This window comes from Ceratotherium simum, chromosome 13, assembly GCF_057802395.1.
Source record: "Ceratotherium simum simum isolate JZ-2026a chromosome 13, ASM5780239v1, whole genome shotgun sequence".
Lineage (NCBI taxonomy): Eukaryota > Metazoa > Chordata > Mammalia > Perissodactyla > Rhinocerotidae > Ceratotherium > Ceratotherium simum.
The window spans coordinates 62,860,795-62,883,694 of NC_141912.1; the positions used below are offsets into that span (position 1 = coordinate 62,860,795).

General features: G+C 34.8%; 1 protein-coding gene across 1 annotated transcript in view; it reads left to right on the forward strand.

The window, feature by feature from the left end:
- LOC147915747 (adhesion G protein-coupled receptor B3-like) overlaps positions 1-22,900 on the forward strand; it is a 114,583-nt gene that overhangs the window by 7,136 nt on the left and 84,547 nt on the right. The window contains exons 2-4 of the mRNA XM_087437837.1: positions 3,214-3,284; positions 3,387-3,497; positions 16,644-16,808. Of these exons, the coding sequence (XP_087293963.1) occupies positions 3,214-3,284; positions 3,387-3,497; positions 16,644-16,808 (347 nt within the window). The remainder of the gene's footprint in view (positions 1-3,213; positions 3,285-3,386; positions 3,498-16,643; positions 16,809-22,900) is intronic.

The window sequence follows — 22,900 nt, forward strand, 5'->3', positions numbered from 1 at the left end:
GGTATTATGCTGTACATTACTTCATCTGATTCCATAACTTGCTTTTCATTGCTTTCACCAAAGCAGATCATCTTTTTATTTGGCAATGCTATTTTTCTCGTGTAACTAATGTAGTATATTATCTTTGCCAACTCCGAATCATTTGAATACAAATCAACAACTCACAAAGAACTTACATTATTCAGAAAGCATAATATGCAAAGGCTTACCCCAACCCACATTCACCACACAAGAGAATAATAGCAAAAACAATAGCTTGTTCTTTCTAAGTTTGGATGATCCAATTGGCCTTTATTTTTGTTAGAAGTGAGGTTGATAATATCATCTTTAAAAAGAACACAAATATTTTGAAAATATCCCATTGTTAGATACGGATGAAACTATAATATTTGTTGTGAAATCTTACCATTGATAACAACCTGAAACAAAGATTTTTATTTTCAAACACTTGGCACATGAACATTGGCAAAAGAAACTCACTTGGTCAGATAATAGTTTATATGTTTCACTTACAAATTCGGATTGTTTTGAGTCTAACAGTAGGTACGGAACATTCAAAAAATACCATCATAGTGTTGTTTTTCCATCTGAGAAAAAGAAATAAATTGGTAGCATGTCTTCTGTCTTACAAGGAATTTAGTTATATCAAAGCCTCATATTAGTTCTCACTTTTTAAAAGTAATTTTTCAGATAAATAACATTGAAAGCAATAATCAAAAATTTTATTTTAAACATTTGGTTATGTAAAAAATCTATAATGAAGCCCATAGACGATTGAAGAATTTCTTATCTTTAGTATCAGTACTAATGCTCATAGAACATCAATTATTGATGATAAATAGAAGTGACAGCAGGGAAGGATGTTGAAGTTTAAGTTGTATTATCCATATGTTTGAGAGATTTAAATCACATTCAGGCTAATAATATCAAATAGTTTACTCAAACACTAATGCTTATTTTAAAAAATAAGTACTTCACTTGTTTTTAAACTTCAGAAATCATTGAAAAGTGAATATGACACTTTTAAAATCATCTCAGAAGCATCCATCAACTTACGCAGACTCTTAAATTTCAGGATCATAGTCCTTGTACAAATAAACTATTTATCCTTAGAAAAGGGATTGCAGGCTGTTATCATGCTGGCCACTGAGTTGAAGAATTGTCTTCTACTAGAAAAGGTAATAAAGTTACTAAGTAGTTAAGAAGTTGTAGGCATGGAATATTTTCTTTTGGCATCCTTTACTCTCCCAGCGCCAAAACAACCTTAGTGTGAGCATCAGAGCCCTCAACTTATTTATTGTAAGCATACACTCCAACTTCCAAGCCCTAAGTTAGAGACACACACAAACACAACACATATACATACAATTTAAATGATAAATTCAGGAGGACAGAAAGTAAAGCATACTGTTAATAAAAATCACTACTAATTTATTTTGCTATTTCAGATCAGGAAAATTTTCAATTATATATAATATTTTAAAATATTAGATAGTGTATGAGTCTAGATATAAACTTTCTAAGTAGTCAATTTCCAAAATCATTAAATGATATGTGATTAAATACTTCTTATTAGCATGATAAAACATGGTCCAGGCAGCACATACTGTACACACAGATGAATGGAATGAAAGGGTGTTGGCAGCCATAAAAAACAGTGATGGATTTTACAAGATTTAATCAACTGACATTTTATGGAAATTTCCATTTCCTGCCTTGCATTTTATCTAAACTGACAAAACAAACACATTTAGATTTCTCAAATTTCTCACGGGATGTTCTCTTGGGTAGAATATCTGGAAAGAATTTCTGACAAATTTATCTGTCAGTAGGGCTTTGCCAGCCAGGCTGGACAGAAACACGTGCTAGTCTTTTCTCCCTACTTAGAAGATGAGTTGGTAGAATTAGTGCCTACAAAATACACTACTTAGTTTCACAAAGAAAGTGGTAATATTTTAGCAGAAGATTATTTTAAAAATTGAGGGGAAAAGGCAAAACAATAAACTAGTGAAATTATCCATTCCCAGATTTTGGCATTAGTAGTTCTGGCAATAGACCTGTGTTATCATCAGATCGTGTCCCCCAGTCATCTTTGTCACATATAAAGACCTGGTCTTGGGGCCCGGCGATGTTCTTTTTCTTTTTTCTTTTTTCTTTTTTTTTTTTTTTTTTTTGGTGAGGAAGATTCGCCCTGAGCTAACATCAGTTGCCAATCTTCCCATTTTTGCTTGAGGAAGATTGTCCCTGAGCTAACACGTGTGCCAATCCTCCTCTATTTTGTATGTGGCACATCGCCACAGCATGGCTTGATGAGTGGTTATAGGTCCACGCCAGGGATCTGAACCTCTGAATGAACTCCAGGCCACGGAAGGGCAGCCCACAAACTTAACCACTACACCACTGGGCCTGCCCGCAGCCACTTTCTTGATGTAACAGAAAGCACCTCAATTTTCTGCTCCTCGGGAATTCTCTTCCCCTTCCTACACTCCTATGAACCAGAACCAACAGCTATTACATACATTAGGCTTTGGTTTCATTAAAATTATTTTACAGTAATGGTGCAATAAGCATGGAACTCTTGCAGAAGTCTAAGCATATGAATTTTTAAAAAATATGTTATGTGGAATCTATTCTTTTGTTCAATTTATTTTTTCTCTTCCCTATTTGTCTCTGAGTTAGGCCCAGATTTTCTGCCTTTCTTAGGAGGTATACCATTAAAAGATTAAATAACAGAAACCTGGAATCATTCTCTTTTTTAAATATAACTTTTAAAGGAGAAAACACTCTCTTACAGGTAGTTAGAAAAGAGATGAGAAATTACTGGGGAGTCGGGCAGGAGAGAATGAGAATTCCTTCAGCTGCCATTTTCTGTGAGCTTTGGAGGACACCAAGGGCAACATCGTCTTTGGAAAAATAGTCCATTAAGTGAAGGTTCACCTTAGGACAGCTAGGTTACAAGGTGCCTCATTCCTCAAGAGGGGTGCTGAAAGACTTGTGGGGGTGTTGACTCTTCAGCAAAGCAGTGGCGGTACTCAGTCAGGGTTCTGTCTGGAAAACAACAGTTAACTCTGTGGTTGTATTTTTTCTGATGGATTGCTTCAAAACATTATCAGAAAAGAGTACACTATTTCTGTTAATTATGCTGACTTAAAACCTGATGTGTCATTGCGTTGACTGTTATTATTGCTTCTTGAAACCTTTTTTCGTTTATAGATTTTCTGACTTGGGTTTAGAGATATTCCAAGCAGAAGAGCCTCGCAAATTTAGAATTGTGAATTTAATCAGTAGGTTCTAGGTATGTGTAGGAACATATTGCATGAGACAGTGATGTGATTTGTGAGAAATGTCTGCACACGAGCTTTCATATACCTTTATTCTGTCTTTAGAATTTGGAATGATGGGAGATCATACAATTAAAAGTCAGCGACCTCGATCTGTTCATGAAAAAAGGGTCCCTCAGGAACAAGCTGATGCTGCTAAATTTATGGCACAAACTGGTAATACGTTAGTTACATTTTTCTATTTACTGTTATTAGTTCAATGAAACCACTGCATGTTTTCATAATCTTTTGCTGCACATTCGTCAGTTTTTGGAGCTGATATTTTTTTTGAGCCATTTTTCTTTTTTGTCACCAGTTAAAGTCCATAAATGAAGTAGCTGTGATTGAAAAGTGCACCAAAAAAATGCGTAAAATGTATTTTCCTTATAGTATGAGACATTTAGGATTTACATATTATTATTTACTTATGTAATTAACTACTTAAAATGTATCATTAAACTTTTAAAGAAAGTCAATAAAGTTAATTCATCAGTAATTGATTATTATAGAACTTTTCAGAATTAGAATTTTAAATAGGACTTCAGATGATGAAATTTAATTTAACAATATTTAATATATTGAATATTTTTTCAAATGTTAGACATCATATAAGTTGTTAAAATGTATAGAAATTAGTTAAAAACTTTTTTTAGAATTTAGTATTTTTGATTTGAAAAGAGTTTTATACAAGCTAAATAGTAAAAAGTTAACAGTCTTTATTCACAAGTTATAATATACTCCAAGTAATTAAATATCAACAAAAATGACTTTCTGGTTTATGAAGTTTTTAATTCTAGATTAATTAGATTACTTTTAAATATCTACCTCCAAAAATTATATATATATATATAAAAAAACAAATAAATGCATTCCTATTTTGGCTCATCATAATAAATGGGCTATAATTCCATCTGGTTACATTGCATGTGGTACGTTCTTAGATGAAAGTGTGTGTAAACTGTGTTATGAACATTTTCAGCTGTCACTTTTATTTCAGGAAATTGCAAACTAACAGTTTCATCTATGTCTTTGTAAATTTTTATGCATTTCAGTCCAGATGATCTGTTTTAGCGTTAACGTAGAGGTTTCCAGTCCATGACCAGCTTTTTGACATAACATGCAGACTGATTTTGATGAAATTCATTGACGAATGCATATTCCCTTTAGTTCATATGTTCTTAACATAGCATTTATTTGGAACATTAGATTTGCATCTATAATTTAAGAATGCAAATTCTTAATGAATTGTGCTCTTGGTAATGGATGAGTAGCAGACTTTAATACATTAGTAGCAAGTAGGTCAAAGAATTCTCAAAAGAGGAAGGATGTTTAGAAAAAATTCTGCAGTAAGGACATATTTTTAGATATATGTCACAGCCAAATCCAGAAATGAAGAAGATTTGCTTCTCTGGATTACTTTTGGAGCACCTTCTTCTTTAAGAAAAGGTGATTTGTATTTTTACTTTTTGTTTGAACAAGTCCAAAAGTGCATTACCAGGTTCAGGCAAATTTTCAAATTTCTAAGTGTATTTTTCTCCTTTCCAGGGAGCAAAGAGTCCTGACCACTGACCAGAGATTAGAGGATGTCTGGCTCTAAATAGAGGCACAGGGCGTGGGCTGACTGCTCAGCCTCATTCCGGTGCCATCTCTTGGGGGCATTCCTGCAAGATTAGAGGTGTCCCTCCTTTTGCAAAACAGGTGGCAGGCATTGTTTTACTGAAATTCCCTAAAATTGCAGTCACTTAAGAGTGAAATGGTGACCCACAGTTTTAAATTTCCAATGATGTAGTAAAATTAGTTTATGCATAAATACTATGCAATTTGGCCAGCAGTTTTTATACAAATTTAGGTTTTGGATTTGCCTGTGACATATACCAAGAAGATTCAGTTTTCAGCTAAAACTCATTTTTGAAAATTCAAATAACAAGGAACATTATGTTTTCTTAGTGAGAAATTACTAATTTCTCTTTTCATTTACTCATTCTTTTCCAGGCATTGTTTTGTATTTAATATATAGTAACACATGATTTGATAAAATAGAAGAAACACTTATGAAATAGATCCATAAGGAGCTTTAAAACCATTTCCCAATATTGTTAACAATAACTCAGAAAATGCAATGAACTTCAAAATTAAAGTTTTGAAAATATTGATTGGATGCTTGAATTGATGAATAATAAATGTTTTTTATTTCATTTTGCACCAAACATAGTATAGGCAAATATAAATACACATATAATCCTTATTTTAAATTTAAGTTACTGTGATACTGATAAAAGACTGGAAAACTGCATTTTTTTAAATAGTTTTTAGAATACATAATTTGACACTAGGCAGTATAAAGCTAAAAAGAGAGGGTTTTTTTTCCTTAAATATTTTCTGAGATTATACTTTCTTTAGGTATTAAGGTAGTTAGTCTGAATAAATACGGCTAAGTGTCACACAATAAAATTTTACGAAACTTAAGTTTTAGTCATAAAACTTTCTATTTGTCTTTCAAACCAAGAAATGGGTATTACATATAAAAAATGATAAACATTTGCTAACATTAATTTGAGGACAAAGAATAATGCAATAGAGGTAAAATCAAATAATAAAAGACAATATAATATGTTTCTTATATTAGTCATGAGGAAAAACAAAACAAAAGCTATCAGACTGTAATTTAAGAATTACTTCTAAAAGTGAGTAACCTGGCCTTGTCAATCAATATGATCAGTAAAACCTGTATTTAAAAAACAAGCTTTCTATAAAGTAATAAAGGAAGTGAAAAAATTTTTTAAAAAGATTAACATTTGGTAAAGGAACATTACTTGATCAAAATAACTTGATCATTTTGATCAGTCCAATAATTGAGATAAGCCAGTTTGAACATAAGTGGACAATGCTCCAATAGCCAAGGACGCAACCTGTATTTAGGGAATACAAGGGAAACGAAATGAAGTAATAAGATGTAGCTATTTCATGTAGACATCTAAATTAAAGGCCAATAAGATGGCTTAAGACATCTTAATTATACTTACTGATGCTTTTTAACATTATAGTCATCAAATGGTCTTATAAACATGTTTAGAAAAGTAGTCGTTTATTCTAGTGGGGAAAACAGCCTATATTAGTGATATATAGCATGTTATCGAAAACAGAAAAATAAAACGAAAAGTGTGTTTCTAATTTCATAATTTTAACATACTAGCAAAATTTTGTGTTAATATTTTGTTTATAAGTTAAAATGCACTCATACATTATCTCATTTAACCCTCACAAATAGGTTTTGCGGTAGATGTCTTACTCGTTTTATTGAGGGTTTCAGAGAAGTAAAGTGACATTCTCAGAGTCGCAGAGCAGATATGCAGTTGATTTACCCAACACAGGTCCTCTGACTGTCACTGCAGAGCTTTCCCAGGTTCCTTTCATGTTCCGTGCCAGGACAGGAGCCTTCATGGAGCCTTCGGTCCTGAAGCCCCCAGGATGTTCCATATGCCTTCTCAGTTACAAGCGGAGGAACAGACGAATGTGTGCTATCACTCAAGACGCATTTACTAAAAATAGTATGCTGTGTATTATACTTTACTAGTTTAATGTCAGTGAGTTTTTTTAAAAACAACTTTCTTACACAGTATGTTGATATTTCTCACAACGACCCATGTGCTTGACCAGAACAGCCTTCACGCCTTTTGGAATGAGGAAGTGGCAGCATGGAAATCATAGCTGTTTAATGAAAATGTCACTTGAAACTGTAGCGTTTGAGCTATAACGAGGTCATCTTGGTAGGTAGACCAGTATTTAATTGGCAAAATTTGACTCATAATTTGAAAGCAAATATATATTTTATTCACTTATTTATTTTGTTTTTGAATAAGAAAGTGAACCATTAGTTTGAGAGAGAGTGAGGAAGGCCAATTCTGAGCATTAATTATCAACCTCTCATGATCCAGGCATCACTGCATAGCCTGTGGAACATCATTGTAGTGTCGTACATTAAAAGCAACCCAAATCTTTAAATATTTTCACAGAAATACATTTAAAGGTAGATCATGATTCTGATTCATTGCTCAGTTTAATGAAAACATTTTTTTCTGCCATCACAACAACAAGGGTAAGAGAAGGATTGCTTTTGTGCAAAAATATAACTAGTTTTATTCATAACCTTATCATTTTACTTATTGTAGAATTCACATTGTTCAAGGTTTTCTGTTTTTAATTAATAACATACAACCATAATATTTCTACTTCACTTAATCTCATTACAAACACATATTGAAATATCTAAAGAAAAAAATTGGCATTATGTTTTCCCTAACTTTAAGCTTAAATTTTTCATTGCTAAATATATATGTGCATATATACATATGTGTGTGGATATTTTTAACCATTGTCCTATTATTGGGTTTCTAGAGTTATAATTTTTAATCTTGATAGAGTATTCTTTAATGTAAAAGAACATATTATGAGGCATGGCTTTAAAAATCAAAATGATCATCCAATAACATCTTTATGAATTAGTTATATATAAATCGGTGAGGGCAAAAAATACTGAAATAATCAAGGATGATATCTACAGACCTTCCAGGACAAATACCGGTCACTGAAAAGAAATCCTATTTAATGTAATATGTCACCCCGATGACCACTCCATGCCCTCGTGAGATATATCTAGTTATAAATGCATTGTAATCTAGGTCTGTGGAAGCATAATGCAGACCAATACACAAACGAACGTTTCATATCCATGCTGCCCAAAGTGGTTGGCGGACCGTGCTCGTCTGTGAACTAGTTATAGGTCCTTGAGGAGATAAGGAGCTTATACCAGAATGTAAATTCAACTACTATCAAGCACATGTTTTATTTCAGCTGACAGTTTTTTTGGAAAAAAGTTCTCAGTGAAGAAGTCAGCAGTTGCGTTACGTTCTTGTCCAACCTCCTTCTGTCCTAGAGTAATCGCTTGTGGATCAGCTACCTTGAGTAGCACCGCAAGTAATTTCCAAGTCATTTACTAACCTTTCAAAAGAGATGGCCAATGGATTATCATATTCTATCCTTTGAATTCTATTCCAAAGGCAAATTTTAAACAGAATCTATAAAATATAAATTGCTCCTTGATTTATATATAATCGTGATACAAAGTTTTCAGAAACACTTCACCTGTAAACTTTTTCAAATTTAATTTAAATAGTTCCTACTAGCAGGTAAATGACCCAATTTTGTATGTGGGGAAAAGCAACTGCAAATTTTCAACAATGTAAAAAATCTATCCTGAACACAATGCCAGAACAGAATTAGAAGCCCACTGCAATGGTCTTAGAAATTCTTGACTTTGTCTCCTTGGGACATGACTTTTTATAATAACAGAAATTACACATACATTCAATGTGATGCTTACTCCAAGAAAATTAATGAATGCAGACTTTCGTTGGCTTTTTAAGGTCTTATTTTTGAGTAAATTTTGGTTCCATATTAAATTAATAGAAATCATAGAGGAATTTTCCTTCATTTCAAGTAAAAATTGCTTCTCTACTCTAAATCATGGGGAAAATTGTGAGCGGAGGGTTTTAAATAAATTATCACAAAATAAATAGCTGTCACAGGATGAAAAAGTAGGAACTGCACTAGGAATAAATTATAAATAAGTGTCAGTGTTCAACACAATCAAAATTAGATGTGCCCGAACTCCCAGGGCTCCACCTCACCCAGCCTTTGAAAGGAGGGTATGCAATAAAGGATTAGGGAAGAGTTCATCAATGTATTCCCGCTCACCAAAGCCAGAGGAAGTTGAGCAATACATTCTTCTTTCTCTCCCATCAAAGTACAAAGCCTAAGATTGGCTTGAAGAAAATCGCTTCAACATTCATTGTTGTTGAAAAATGCTGACTATCCCTTCTTAGCATCCATAGCACAGTAGAATTTGTGAAGAGTAGTTTTGCTAACAAGGTTATAGCAAACGTGGACCTTGCATCAGCGTAATATGTCTCTCTCTTTAAATTTATTTTTCTCTGAAATGTTTTCTTGTACCTTTTGATGTACTGTCATATTTTTACATATAACTTATTCTTGCATGTCATAATGTCAGTTTGGTATAATGCTTACTCAGTGAATATTCAAGACAGTATTTCACGTTTATTTGTTGTCTTGCACGCAGGTGAATCTGGTGTGGAAGAGTGGTCCCAGTGGAGCTCATGCTCAGTCACTTGTGGTCAAGGGTCGCAGGTGCGAACCAGAACTTGTGTATCACCTTACGGGACACACTGCAGCGGCCCATTAAGAGAATCAAGGGTTTGCAATAACACTGCCCTCTGTCCAGGTAGTGTTAGCAGCAACTACAACTGTGGATGTTATTGAATTGTGTCATGCTACGCGTTTGGAACGATTTGTTATTTTTGTATGAACTGGGTATAGGTATTTGAATTAGAGTGGATAAGTGTAATTCTTATTCAACTGTGAAATTTTATGTGTGTGACTATTTCTGCTTTCAGAGCAGTCAAGAAATTACATAAGTGACTCCCCTACCCACTCCAACTAAGAGCTTGAAATTTCGGTATCTGCTTCTAACAGTATTTAAGGTTCAAACGTCTTTCCTTATTTTACATGGTGAAAATGTTCAACTGAATATTTGAGGAATAATGTAATTTGCCAGCATACTGGAAATATGATGTGCCCATTGTTTAAGGCAGTGGTTGACATGGTCTTTAAGGCAGCCGGCTATTTCCTTAACACTTATTTGACCCTATCAGGGAAAACAGTGCCCCTGACCAAAGGACTTTTTGTTGATTTATTTCATTCAGGTGACTGCCCTCATCAGAGCCACCACTGCTTTGTAAACTTAGAAGTTATTAGTGGAAAAAAATAATCTTTCATGTTAAACGGAGCACAGCACAATAGTTTGCCCACTTAGGGTCATATTTTCCATGTTACATCAAAATTTTGTTCTCAACTGATGTATACATGCATATCATACGCATTTCTACCTCTTAGACCACTGACTTTCTTATAAAAATAGGTACTAACGGAATCTGGGGTTTCTTTCAAGAAGTCAAAGCACATGATGTTGTCAATCTCCAGGTTTATATTTTTTGTTCAACCGTTTGATGGATGGGTGATACAACTGTACTGACCACTGCAATTGTCACTGGACTTGCATTCACAGCTTTTCCAGAGGCCTCCAGAGGGTGGGCATAAAGAAAGGGGCTGGCAGTGCAGCCACTTTCCATTTGCACATCTAAATTTTGCTTAAAAGTTTTCTGGTGAGTTCCATCTCCAGAGATGGCTGACTCTGCAAGTCCCAAAACCCAGAGTAGAGAGTGGGTGGCATGGGGGAAGGGCAGGGAGGATCCCAATTTCCCAGCAGAATGGGCAAAGGCGACCCATTAAAAGACAGTCTGCATGAGCTGTTGTTTAATGGGGACAGAGTTTTGATTTGCAAGATGAAAAAGTTCCAGAGACCTGTTTCACAACAATGTGAATATGCTTAATGCTACTGAACTGTACACTTAAAAATAGGGTAGACGAGGGGCCATCCCAGTGGCGCAAGCGGTTAAGTGCTCGCGCTCAGCTGCGGCAGCCCGGGGTTCGCCGGTTCGGATCCCAGGCTCGCACCGACTCACTGCTTGTCAAGCCATGCTGTGGCAGCGTCCCATATAAAGTGGAGGAAGATGGGCATGGATGTTAGCCCAGGGCCAGTCTTCCTCAGCAAAAAAAGGAGGATTGGCAGATGTTAGCTCAGGGCCGATCTTCCTCACAAAAAAAAAAATAGTGTAGATTATAAATTTTACGTTATGTGTTTTTATCACAATAAAATAAAAGGCAATATGGAAAAATAAAAGAGAAAGGAAGTGGTGGGCAGAACGTGGAGGAGGAATAATGCAATGAGGTGGGAGATCCCTTTATAGGAGAATTGGGAGATAAAGCAGTAGACAAAGGCAGATTAAAAGCTAAGCAGGGCAAAAAGCCACGAGGAAGGGAAGACAGAAGTAGCAGGAAAAGAGGAACAATTTCCACTGAAAACAAGGAAAATCAACGCGAGTCAGTGGGAATTAGATAGACGAGAAAGAGCATCAAGTGAAAAATGAAAAGATTCAGAGGAGAAAAAATGTCTGAGGAGGTCATGGAAGCGGGGAGACAGTGAAAAAAGGTGACAAAGACACAGGTCCTGGAGCAAACAGATTCTAAGTATGTTAGGCCAGAGAAGGGAAACAAGAACAGGAAGCTGGAGTTTGGGGAATTATGCAATTTCTAGACTGTATAGGTAAAGTGACCTCATGAGTAAATGCTGTGGGTTTTCAGCTGGGTGAGGGTAGAGTGTGTTGTCTGGACTAGCACTTAAAGCTGGCCCCTATTTACAGTATTTATGCTAAGGGTTCCAGGGTCCAGTCCCCTATCCTGGGCAATGAGAAAAGTGTCAATAGAGAATTAAGCTGTACTTGATAGAGTATAAGTTTATCTTGTCAGCATCCTTTTGAGTAGTCAGGATCCTTTCAACACACAAGGAGAGAGTTTAACGGCAAAGGGACCTCCAAGTGGAAGTCTGAGTGGGTGCTGACGTGTTCTCCATTCGGAGATTCCCCTCCAGCCACTGGTTATGCACTTTCGTATGTTGACATATGGAAGTCTCCATCCTTGTGCCAGAGATGCGAGTTAATCTCTTCACTGGGCACAGAGAGCATCTGTAGTGGGACCAGAGGGCTTTTCCTTTCCCTCTGTGCTGGTGTCCAGAAAACTGAATAAATTCCATGATTATAAAGTTTTTCCTCAATTTCTTAGACCTCCTACTGTTATACCTACAAAAGTACATGCTAATACTCATCTTCTTCACCTTCCTGGACATATAGGTTTGTCTCTCTAAATTTGGTTAACTAGTACTGATGATAAGAAATATGTATCTTTTAATCATTGGTATGGTTCAGATGTTAAATTAAAGAAAATGAAAAGATTTTTGTTGATTTCTTTTTAATTTTCCAAACATGAAGAATAATTTTGCAACTTCATTATTTTGAAAATGTAGAATAAGCATCCCACTATAGGAAATTGGGATATCTTTCAGATGGTTATTCTATTTGTTTTAAAATATTTCGTGTTCAATATTTTGTTCAGTTATTTGCCATGCTGGTAAATATGTATTTCTTTTTGATACAATGTATCATGAAAACAGTGACAAAAAGTGAATTTAAAAATGTAAATCGTACTTTAAACAGTGTAAATATCTTTTCAAAATAATCCTTGAAATTCCCAAGAAGAAAATTGCTCAGAAATCAATAACCTACTTGTCACACTGTGGGTACTCAAGCGTATTTGGCATTTAATTAATGAAAATGACACAAGGACAAACAATATTAAAATCACTTTCCAGAAAAATATGTGGAATGATAGAATCAGAGCTCTTATTTATTTGCACTATTAAATGCTAATCAATAGTGTTATAAGTTAGTTACCTTTCACTCACATTAGTCAAATTTCAAAAGAAGGGTTTTCTTAGTTAAATTGCATAATAATGTGTTACTTCCAATATGGATCCTAAGATATCCAGCCTTTTGCAAAATTGTTGCTTTGACATTATAGTCTCTTCAGAAACTCTTATTATTCAGAGAAGAAAATGACAGGAATAACCAGAAAGTAACCTGAGAAAAGTAGAGAGCTACATTAAATTGTATATTTACTGTCCTGGTTTCTGACTCAGTTTTATGGTCTCTTCCAGGGTTTCTCAGCCTCTGTACTATTGACGTTTTGACATGGAGAAATCTTTGTTGTGGGGGCTGGCCTGAGCATTTTTAGATGTTTAGCAGCATCCCTGGCCTCTGCCCATTAGATGCCAGTAGCACCCCCCTCCCCCTGAGATGTGACAACCAAAAATGTCTCCAGACACTGCCAAATGTCCCCTGGGGGCAAAACTGTCCCTGGCTGAGAACCATTAGTCTACTCTATGGGTATTATAATCCTTCAGAAAAAGTTTATTTAGGCTAAGGAATGGTTTTGAAATATTTTTGTAAATGTCACAGTTTTTATATCCATTTATTTCTTAAGAAAAAAAAAACCTTTGACATAAAGGAGTTATTTTATACATCCTGGTCTAAATCAGAAGATAATTTGTATGCTTTCTCAAAACCTGGTAGTAATATAGTTTTTGTATTATATATTCCTCATTTCAGCTCTAGATAGCACAAAGTAGAGATGTGATAATATACCTGGTGTCTAAGTAAAGAAGGAAACTATAAAAATGGATTAATTTGATTTGTTTCTTAGTTTTATTAAGTACATTTTTAAAATAGGCTATATCATTTACGGTTTTCATACTTGACTGAAAAATAGAAGAATTTATATAACAATTTGCCATTACAATAAAGATGTCTAATCTTTAACATAAATCTAATGAATAGCATCTATAAATTATATGTGCTATGATTTCCTAATTAAATAGTATCTAAATAATAAATTGTTAATAATTTTGTGTCCTTTTCAAGTGAAAAAAAGTATTTTTGCTTTTTTAAAATGATGTGGAGATGTCATGAAATTTCACCATGGAACAATAAAGACTGTAAACAAGTAGTAAGTAACATTACATTTCAGAGGATTCCAGCTTTGTAATTTAACTAAGCCGTCAAGATTAATCAACAATGCTTTGAGATTAATAGAGAAAACTCTGCCTATTTATCAGCTTTTTTCTGGGATTGTTCAATGCATATAGAGCAGTGTGATTTGATAAACAAGAAAATGAACAGAATCAGCAATATGAACACCATATAGTCTATTAACACTTTATATATAAAATAGGGGGAGAAAAGGTTGTCAAATGGAGAAATCTTGGTAATTAGAAATAAATGCAAAAATTGATTAAAAGTACACATTTTACATAACAAAATACATTTATACATATTACTTTTAAAAAGTCTTGCTATAATTGATCATATACCTTAGAGTTCAATACAGACTTACTATTTATTCTTATACTAATGGAAACAAATTGGCTTGATTTTCCCAAACTTAAATGGGAAAAAGGTAAACATCTTAATTTCTCTCACTGTCTTACTCTTTTTCTGTATAGTATTTTAAAAATATATTTTCCAGCAAGTTTCATAGACTCTTAAAGAATTTTTCATTGAATATTATGTAAATTTGGCTAATTTTTCCAATATCTGAACATATTTTCACAACCAGTTGGGGCAACTCAACAGCATAAATAGAAGAGAATAAGATGCCTCCTCATTAATGTATCACATACGTGTATTAAGGTGAAAACTTGGTCAGCACGTACATGCAAATGATTCTAGATATGCTATATTTACTCGCATAACTCCTCTGACGCTTGGTGTGCACTTCTGTTTATGTCTACCAACGTTGAGGAGAAAATAAACATCTTTTTGCCATCTTCTATTATAAATTTCTACTCCCCCTACTCCTCCCATTGGGTGTCATATCAAACATGAACTTGTGAACTTCTAAGAGTATGGTAAGACCAGAGGTTCAACATCAAGACGGGGCTTTTGAACCCAAGAGCACACTGTGCCTGACTTCTTTTTATTTGTACTATCCATGGAGTGCTATTATTTAGTGTCCCAAATATTAAGAATTGAGATGAGATTGGTGATTTGACAGTGCAAGGAAGGGATCTAAACTTTAAACCCTAATGGACTTTTTGCAAAAGATGTCAATATTCATTACAGTGATTATTATGGAGGAACACAAGTTGTGTTAGTATTACTGATCAAGTCTGAATTCATTATAATGGCATATTTTAAGTATTGGTGCATTGATAGTTAAGTTAGGCATCATCTTAATTAGATCATTTGCCTTCTCTAGAAATTTTTATTAATTAGGATGATTTCCACTGCCATCAAGTTATTGGAAGAGGAAAGGCATCTTCTGGTTTCATGGCATTAGAAAGAGATCTTCATACAGTCATGTGTTGCTTAACAATGGGGATAGTTCTGAGAAACGCATCATTAGGCGATTTTGTTGTTGTACAAATATCATAGAATGTACTGAAGGGGAACAAAATTTGCCATCTCAAAGTGTATCTCTTTAACATGAGGATTATTTTAGGCTGATAATTTTTAAGAAACAAAAGACTCAGAAAGTTTTTCTTGTTACCTCCCCCTTCAATGTCTAGAATTCAGATTAAAAAAGCTGTCTCAGAAGGGCAGCTATCACCTTGGCATCACATGAACGAGGTGGTAGACAAGGAGGAACCTAGAAAAGCCTGTTTGTCGGACTCCCCTCTGTGTTCTTCTGTTTCTTTGTGGCCAAAAAAACACTTGTTTTCCAAAGCTTTGCTCCTTTTCTCCTACCTGTGAATTGCCTTCCTTCCCTTTGAAGTCTCTGACTCTCCCCACCCCGATCATCTTCTTTTGTCTTTAGTTGAGGATGGTATTTAGGGTGAGGGCTTTGGCCATTTTAGTGTCTGACTTGGTTTTCCTGGGTTTCTTCCATGTATACATTATTAAACTCTTGTTTGTTTTTCTCCTGTTAATCTGTCTCATGTCAATTTAATTCTTAGACCAGCCAGAAGAACCTAGAAGGGTAGAAGAAAATTTCTTCCTTCCCTACAGTACTTACACAAACCTAGGTGGTGTAGCCTACTACACACCCAGGCTATATGGTATTAATCTTATAGGACCACGATCGTATATGTGGTCCATCTTTGATGGAAACATCATTATGTAGCACATGACTGTATTTGCCACTCATTTTAAAACAGCGAGAAAAAGAGGATCTTATGCGAGTAGATACAGTTTTTGAAATATCCCTCTTATTAAAAAGACAGTGACTTTAAACATCCATATTTTTTAAATGGGAAAAATACTTTTATTTTCTAAAATGTGAGGTTAAAAACCTGTTTAAAATAAGTACAATCAATTTTCAGATTTTTTTTTCATTTTGACATCATAAAAGTCACTAATACTGAAACTTTTAAGTGTTGGAAGAATTAAGTTGGCCCTTATTTATTTAAATGCAAATTTAACTCCAGAAGATCACCTCTATTATAAGAAATTTAGTGTTCTATACTACCTTAGTTGATATTACTTTGACTTAAAAATAATTCATGACTCTTTTACCACAAGGCAGAGAGGTACATTTCCATTAAAAAAGGAAACATTCAAACTTTATGACATAAATAACTGTTCAAATACAGAAAAAAGTATATGCAATTTTCCATTATTTTAATGAATTTTTGAATTAACTTTTACATTTTGTGGCAAATAAGAATACTAACCCAACTGAGTTTCTGAAATATCTTCATGCTTGTCTATTTGATGAGTTGTTTTTTTCTTTAAAGAAAAAAACTCTTTGACTTTACCTCTCTGCTTTTGTTGTTGAAGCTTCTTTGCTTTATTACAGTCCATGGAGTTTGGGAGGAGTGGTCACCATGGAGTTTATGTTCATTTACATGTGGTCGAGGCCAAAGAACGAGAACAAGGTCGTGCACACCTCCTCAGTATGGAGGAAGGCCGTGTGAAGGACCTGAAACTCATCATAAGCCTTGCAATATTGCTCTCTGCCCAGGTGAGTGTATTCTGCATCGGTGAAATTTGCATTTGTGTACTTTGTATATGGTCCCTAGTATACGTAGGAAATACTAAGAGTACAACTTTCATTCATTCACATTGGAAAATGTGTCCTTTGGTTATTGTTTCTTGTCCAAACTGGATACCTTTCTCGATTCTATCATATGCAATGGTTTATAATATTTCCTTGAATGAGTACCAATAAATGCTCACCTCTATTGGATTTCTATAAATATGTGTATTAATGCTTTCCACCAAGATTTTATCTATACTTGGTTTTCCTTCCTGGGAAAATTATAAAGTGTCCCAAAGACTTGAGACTGACTGTTGCCTTCATATTGCAACTAGAGAAACTAGAGTCGATCCTTCTGACGTTACTCTGTCACATTCATTCAGTTAAGGGGTGGGAATGTGCCACTGACCATGTATGAAAATGATGGATATTTGCTAGGAAACCAGCCTTTCTGGACTCACTGCTAAAGGCATAAAATGCTTAGCTCATAAATGGCATATAATCTTTATGTGACTATGAAAACTGTATAGTCTGTTCTCTTAGAGCGTATTTATGTTATCTTAAATTATTCTTTCCTTTAAAATATTTCAATTCTATTTTACCTGTCCTTGATAATTTCATCCATTATTACAGAGAGAAATCTTCATAATGCTGTTATTTAGGTTATTGGAACATTCAAACATAAAACAAATACCTATAAAATGTGCAAGACTGATCTCCAGCTTCAAGGGACTTACCATTTATGGGAGAAAATGCACACACACAAATGATAGAATGTACCAGGACTAGCAAAAGCACATTTTAGAGGAAAGGACAGACATGATTGGCAAATGGCAAAGACCAATATAAATAATCAATCATTCATTTGCTCCTTGGGAGATTTTTCCCATGGAGCCATTTAGTTACATATTCTGCATGCAGGCAACATAGTTGGGATCCCAGTAATGTGCTCCAAACACATTAACCAGCTCACATGCAGTCCCTTTGCACCATAAATTCCCCCAAGTTAATATCCTATGTTATGAGGCAATGATTCAAAGTTCTAGAAGTTTTAAGTGTCTAAAACGTCTTAATACTATGAAAAATCATCCAAAATATAGATATGTAACAGTCACCTAACAAGTTCAATTATTCCCTTTTACTTCCGAGAAGGACAACTAGGTTGCTATACTTAGGAATATACATTTAAAGATGTAGTGTTATGTTGGGTAATATCATTACCCCTAGAATTTCATGAATTCTATGAACTATGAATATAACTCATACAATTCAATATTCATGTCATTAGGAATACTAGGGAGTCAAAATCATGATTCCTATTTGTAAGTCACTGCCAGAAAATCTATTTATGAAATCTGTCTCTCTATAAACATACAGATAGGCACACAGACACACATGTATATATTTATGCTCTGGCTTTTTTCCAAAGATTTAGGCAAACTTATACAAATTTTAGAATCTTTTTTTTTAAGTGCTGAGCTGTGACATTTACAGAGAGTCAAATATAGTTCCCTCTGATTTATCCACGGAGTGTGAAAAAATAGATTACATGGGGATATAAAAAACAATAGCTAACTATAGACTCTCTTTTAATATATTAGTTTTTATTACTTCTTTTACCTCAGTTGATCCCCACACGTACGAAGATAAAATGACACTGATCAGTTAATGTTATCAACCAGGTTTCTCATAGTTAACTTTCCGTGAACTTTCTAGGAGTAAAATGCTTGAATATCAGCATATAGGGATGCTAAGTTGTTAGGATTCAGATAAGAAAACTCATCTGCCTAAGTTGATATAGTTGTTGCCTTATCACTCAAGTAATAACGCCACATGTTGTCAAGCCTAGTTATATTTTAACGGTATTACACTATCATTGGAATCACTCTAAGACCATTCAAATCAGATGGCTTTCTTTTGTCTAGGTCCTTAATTTTTAGAAGTTATGTTTATATTATTTGTAAATCTGGCCTAGCTCATATTCTTTCATAAGTGAGCATTATGTGTCCATCTTGAGTACTTAATAAATTTATCGTGTGTCATTTCTGACTCTTGTTATTTCCGTTCTGGAATTTAGTTGCATCATAAGAAATGTAACATTCTTACCATATTGTATCCCAATTTCCTTACTATCTGAAAAGGAATTTTAATAGCTATGATGTTTCAAAAATTTTTATACTCTGCCAAAATTTTGGCATTTTGCTTTTAAAATGTGTAAGATTTATTTGGTGCAAACATTTGGAATTCTCCTTAGAACTAATTGTCTTATAGCTAAACTCAGGCGCCTTCACTAAATATAAAAGCATCATCAAGTATTGACAAGATGTAAGACACTACTGAGAATAAACACTCCCTGATCTCAAGAAATTTGCAATCTCTTCGAAGGATTCAGACATAAGCATGTGAAAAGTCGAATGTAGTTCTGAAAAACAAATATAAATACTCTACCTCAGTGAAAGGTAGTAATTTGAGAACTCAGTGGTCAACCTACATTTCTTGTAGCCATCCTACCTGAGATCCCTAAGACATCATCTTAAGGGGTAGAGCTGTGGTAGGAAGTGCATCAGTGATGAAGAAAGTGGGCCAAGACCTACACTTGGTTCTCCTTGTTAGACTGATCGTGAAGTGAGGACCAGAAGAGGATAGAAGAAACATTTGAAACAACGAATTGCATCTCTACTCACCACCTTTGTGAGATTTGACCATGTGGGTTGCAGGAATGGGCAGTGACATCTGAGTGTGAGATCGCGTCATTCCAGCATCCTGCTTTTAAGAAACACATGTAACCACTATAATGAAGTGGATACAATGTAGGGATGATGTCTATTCTTCACATCAAATAATGAAATATGTTTTCCTTATGTAAATTTTGATATCATCTTCTAAGTAGATAGCATCCTCTTTTTATCAGGTACTTTCCTTAGTCAACATCCAACTTCCTCCCACTTCTTTTGAGGTGAGGGTAAACCATCTGCCTGGGATCCATATAAGGAGAGAAGAAAGAAAGGAAAGCGTTGATGTGGTATCTCCTGGTTTGAGTTGTTAGTTACTGATTTGTGTACCATGTCTGAGAACAGGGACTGGGACTGGTGGGGGGAGGTGGGCTGGAGGTATAGAGCAACAAAGGGAATTCACTCTGATTCATTCATTGACTCATAAACATAAGTGACCCCATTGTCCTCCTTTTATCATCTATACTAATACTTTAGTGTGATATTAGGGAAGGGCATGTGTATGTATGTGTATGGTCAATGGTCCTTGTGATCTGTTTCTCTTTTCTCACCAAACTTACAACTGCTGCCAGTCCAACCTATGTTTTCTATTTTCTCTGAATTTTCATTGCAGTCACTCAGTGAGTATCAAGTTCATAGTAGTATTAATTGATGTATTTGAGGACAAGGAATTTCTCTTCCATTTCCTGTTTATCTCTCCACGCGACTTTGTACCTGGTACTATCCGATAAATTACTATTGAATGAATCTCCTTGACATGCACACGTCCAAATTTCCGGTACCCATCCAAGAATTTTTATAGGACTTTTCTGGGTCTATTTAATAATATGCTGATGTGGTATAGTGGAAGGATCTTGGACTTTCTCAAGAGAACACATATGTTTAAATTTAGGTATCACCATTTAATATCTGTGTTGTTCCTCTGATCCTTAGTTTCTTCATCTGTAAAACAGGGACCATGGGAATACCCACTACACAGGACTGTGAGAGGCCCATGTGAGATGCTATAAGGGAGAGACCTTGACAAATAGCAAACAATGTATAAGATTAGTGATATTATTATGTCAATACCCTTCTGTCAGAGTCCATCAGGATGACGCCTGTAGTTTAATGGGGAAGGAAAATCAACGTAGGGAACTGTGGGGCATCTCAGTAAGAGGGCGTTAGAAAGACTTACTAAGGATTTGGGCTTGTGTTGGTGATCAAGGAGGGTTTAAGGAAGTGGGGCTTTTCTCCAGATTTGATACTATAAGGAAGGGAGAAATTCTATGATTGGGTATCTTAATAAATTATCTAGGAGGAGGGAAGACTGGCTGTAACTGGGAAGAAGAGGTTGTCACTCATATTAGCTGAAAGAGAGAATGTTTGGAACATTGTGGGTTCCACTGTGACCTTGTTTTTGTGTATGAAGTGGCCTTGTTTTATCTCACTTTATCACAGTCTCAGAGTGACCTTGTCTGATGTTAATGTTCTCTGTGATGGTTTTAGTTCCAACAGGAGATAAGAGAGCCTAGCTATGAGCACCAAGCAAGCTGCCAACAGCACTGAGGGGTAGCTGTATGTGTCAGACCAGTTCCTGGATGTCACCTTGATGGTGACTCCTCCTCTAGGGTGATTTGGTCACTTTAGATGCTTCTGTTTTTAATGGTTTTAATTTTTATTAATATTCAAATGGAGTAAGGTGCCAGACATCATGGAATGTTTACATTTTCTAGGTGGGCCCTCCCTTAAAATTATATAGATGTATATCCCAAAATAAAATTGATACAGTCTTTTCCAAAATTAAATTCTTTAGGGAAAATAAAAGCTTAAGTTCTTAGTTCAAAGCTCCAAGCTTTATAATCTTTTACTTTATAGTGATAATTTTTTCCCTCCGTCAGTAGTTGAAGACCAGAGGAGCTAATGACTCAAGTTTGGTTCTCTTTGTTTCAGTCTGACAATTCTCTTTCTGATAGAATTTATGTAGTAAAGTACAAATAATATAGAAGGTGAGGATAAATAACAACTGAGTGACAGATTGAAGACTGAAATAAATGAAAGAACTATTGACAAATACATCTTCATTTATGTACTAAAATATGTACAGTAAATGAATTTAATTATATGATTCAGGGGGAGACAGAGTGGTCTGGAATTCACAGGACATGGATTAAGTTTCAGTCTCAATACTTAATTATAAATGTTTACTTAGGCAACTTATTCATCTTCTGTAGCCTCAGTTTTCTCATTTATGAAATGGAGCCGGTATTCATTACCCTTCTGTATCATAGGATTGTTATATGATTAAAATTAGGTGGGAGAATCTTGAAAAGTATAAAACAATATAAAGTGGAGGATATTTATCATGATTTATATGAGAATATTGCTTTAAAAGTAAGGGATTTTGGAAGAAATAGGTGAAATAAACTCAGGATGTTACGATAGTCTTTGAGCTCTGTTTCTTATGGACTACCTTAATCAGAGACTCAGAGGGATTCTTCTACCAGTTTTGAACTAGGAGGTACGTTCCTAAGGGCTCATGTCAGTCTGTGGGACTGAGCTGTGTCACACTGGTCGGTCCTGCATTTGAGAAATGCATTCCTGTGAACCCAGAACCTCCCAGAGAGATCCTGTCTGGTTGTAGTTTCCACATCTATTTGTAGACTCTTACAAACCTTAAGAAGGAGGAAAGAATCACCCAAGGGTGGGTCCTCAAGAACACAGCTGGACCTAAAATCTCTGTTATTTAGAGCAAGAGGCTTCAGTCTCCTGTGGACCTAAAATTCTGATTCCTCAGCATCTATGAGAGGGTGACCTGCCTTCAGTCCCTCTGCAGGGAGCCCTCCAGGTGAGGACAGTGAGTGGGAAGATGCTAAACATTTGCCTGACCTTGGTTCAAAGGTCCCTGTTTGTCTCTGCACAAGGATGTTATAGTTTGAAACTCAAATGCTGCCTCATTAACCTGTTCTTTAATTAATTAGCATTTTATCTTCTTAACATTCTAGTCTATTGTATGGCAATGTATTCATTTTATGTCATTTCTGATTTTTAGCATCATTCTGGTCATCTTTCAGTGGTTAGCTTATGAGATTTTTAAAAAATTAATTGTGTCTTTATTAATCCTGGCTTGCTTTCTTTTACTATTTAATATGTTTTTTTCATTTAAACCTTGTCTTAACTTAGCAACTTTTTAAAATTCTTCTTAGCCTTACCATGATAACTAGCTTCTATTTTTAGTTCTAATTTTTTAAATGGTATTTCATTTTGATGCTTCTTCTTTTGTAATTTATTTTAAAATGACAAATGGGAAACATAGGTTTATACTCTTCAGCATATACCCAAAAGCAAGGCTCTTTTACCTGTCAG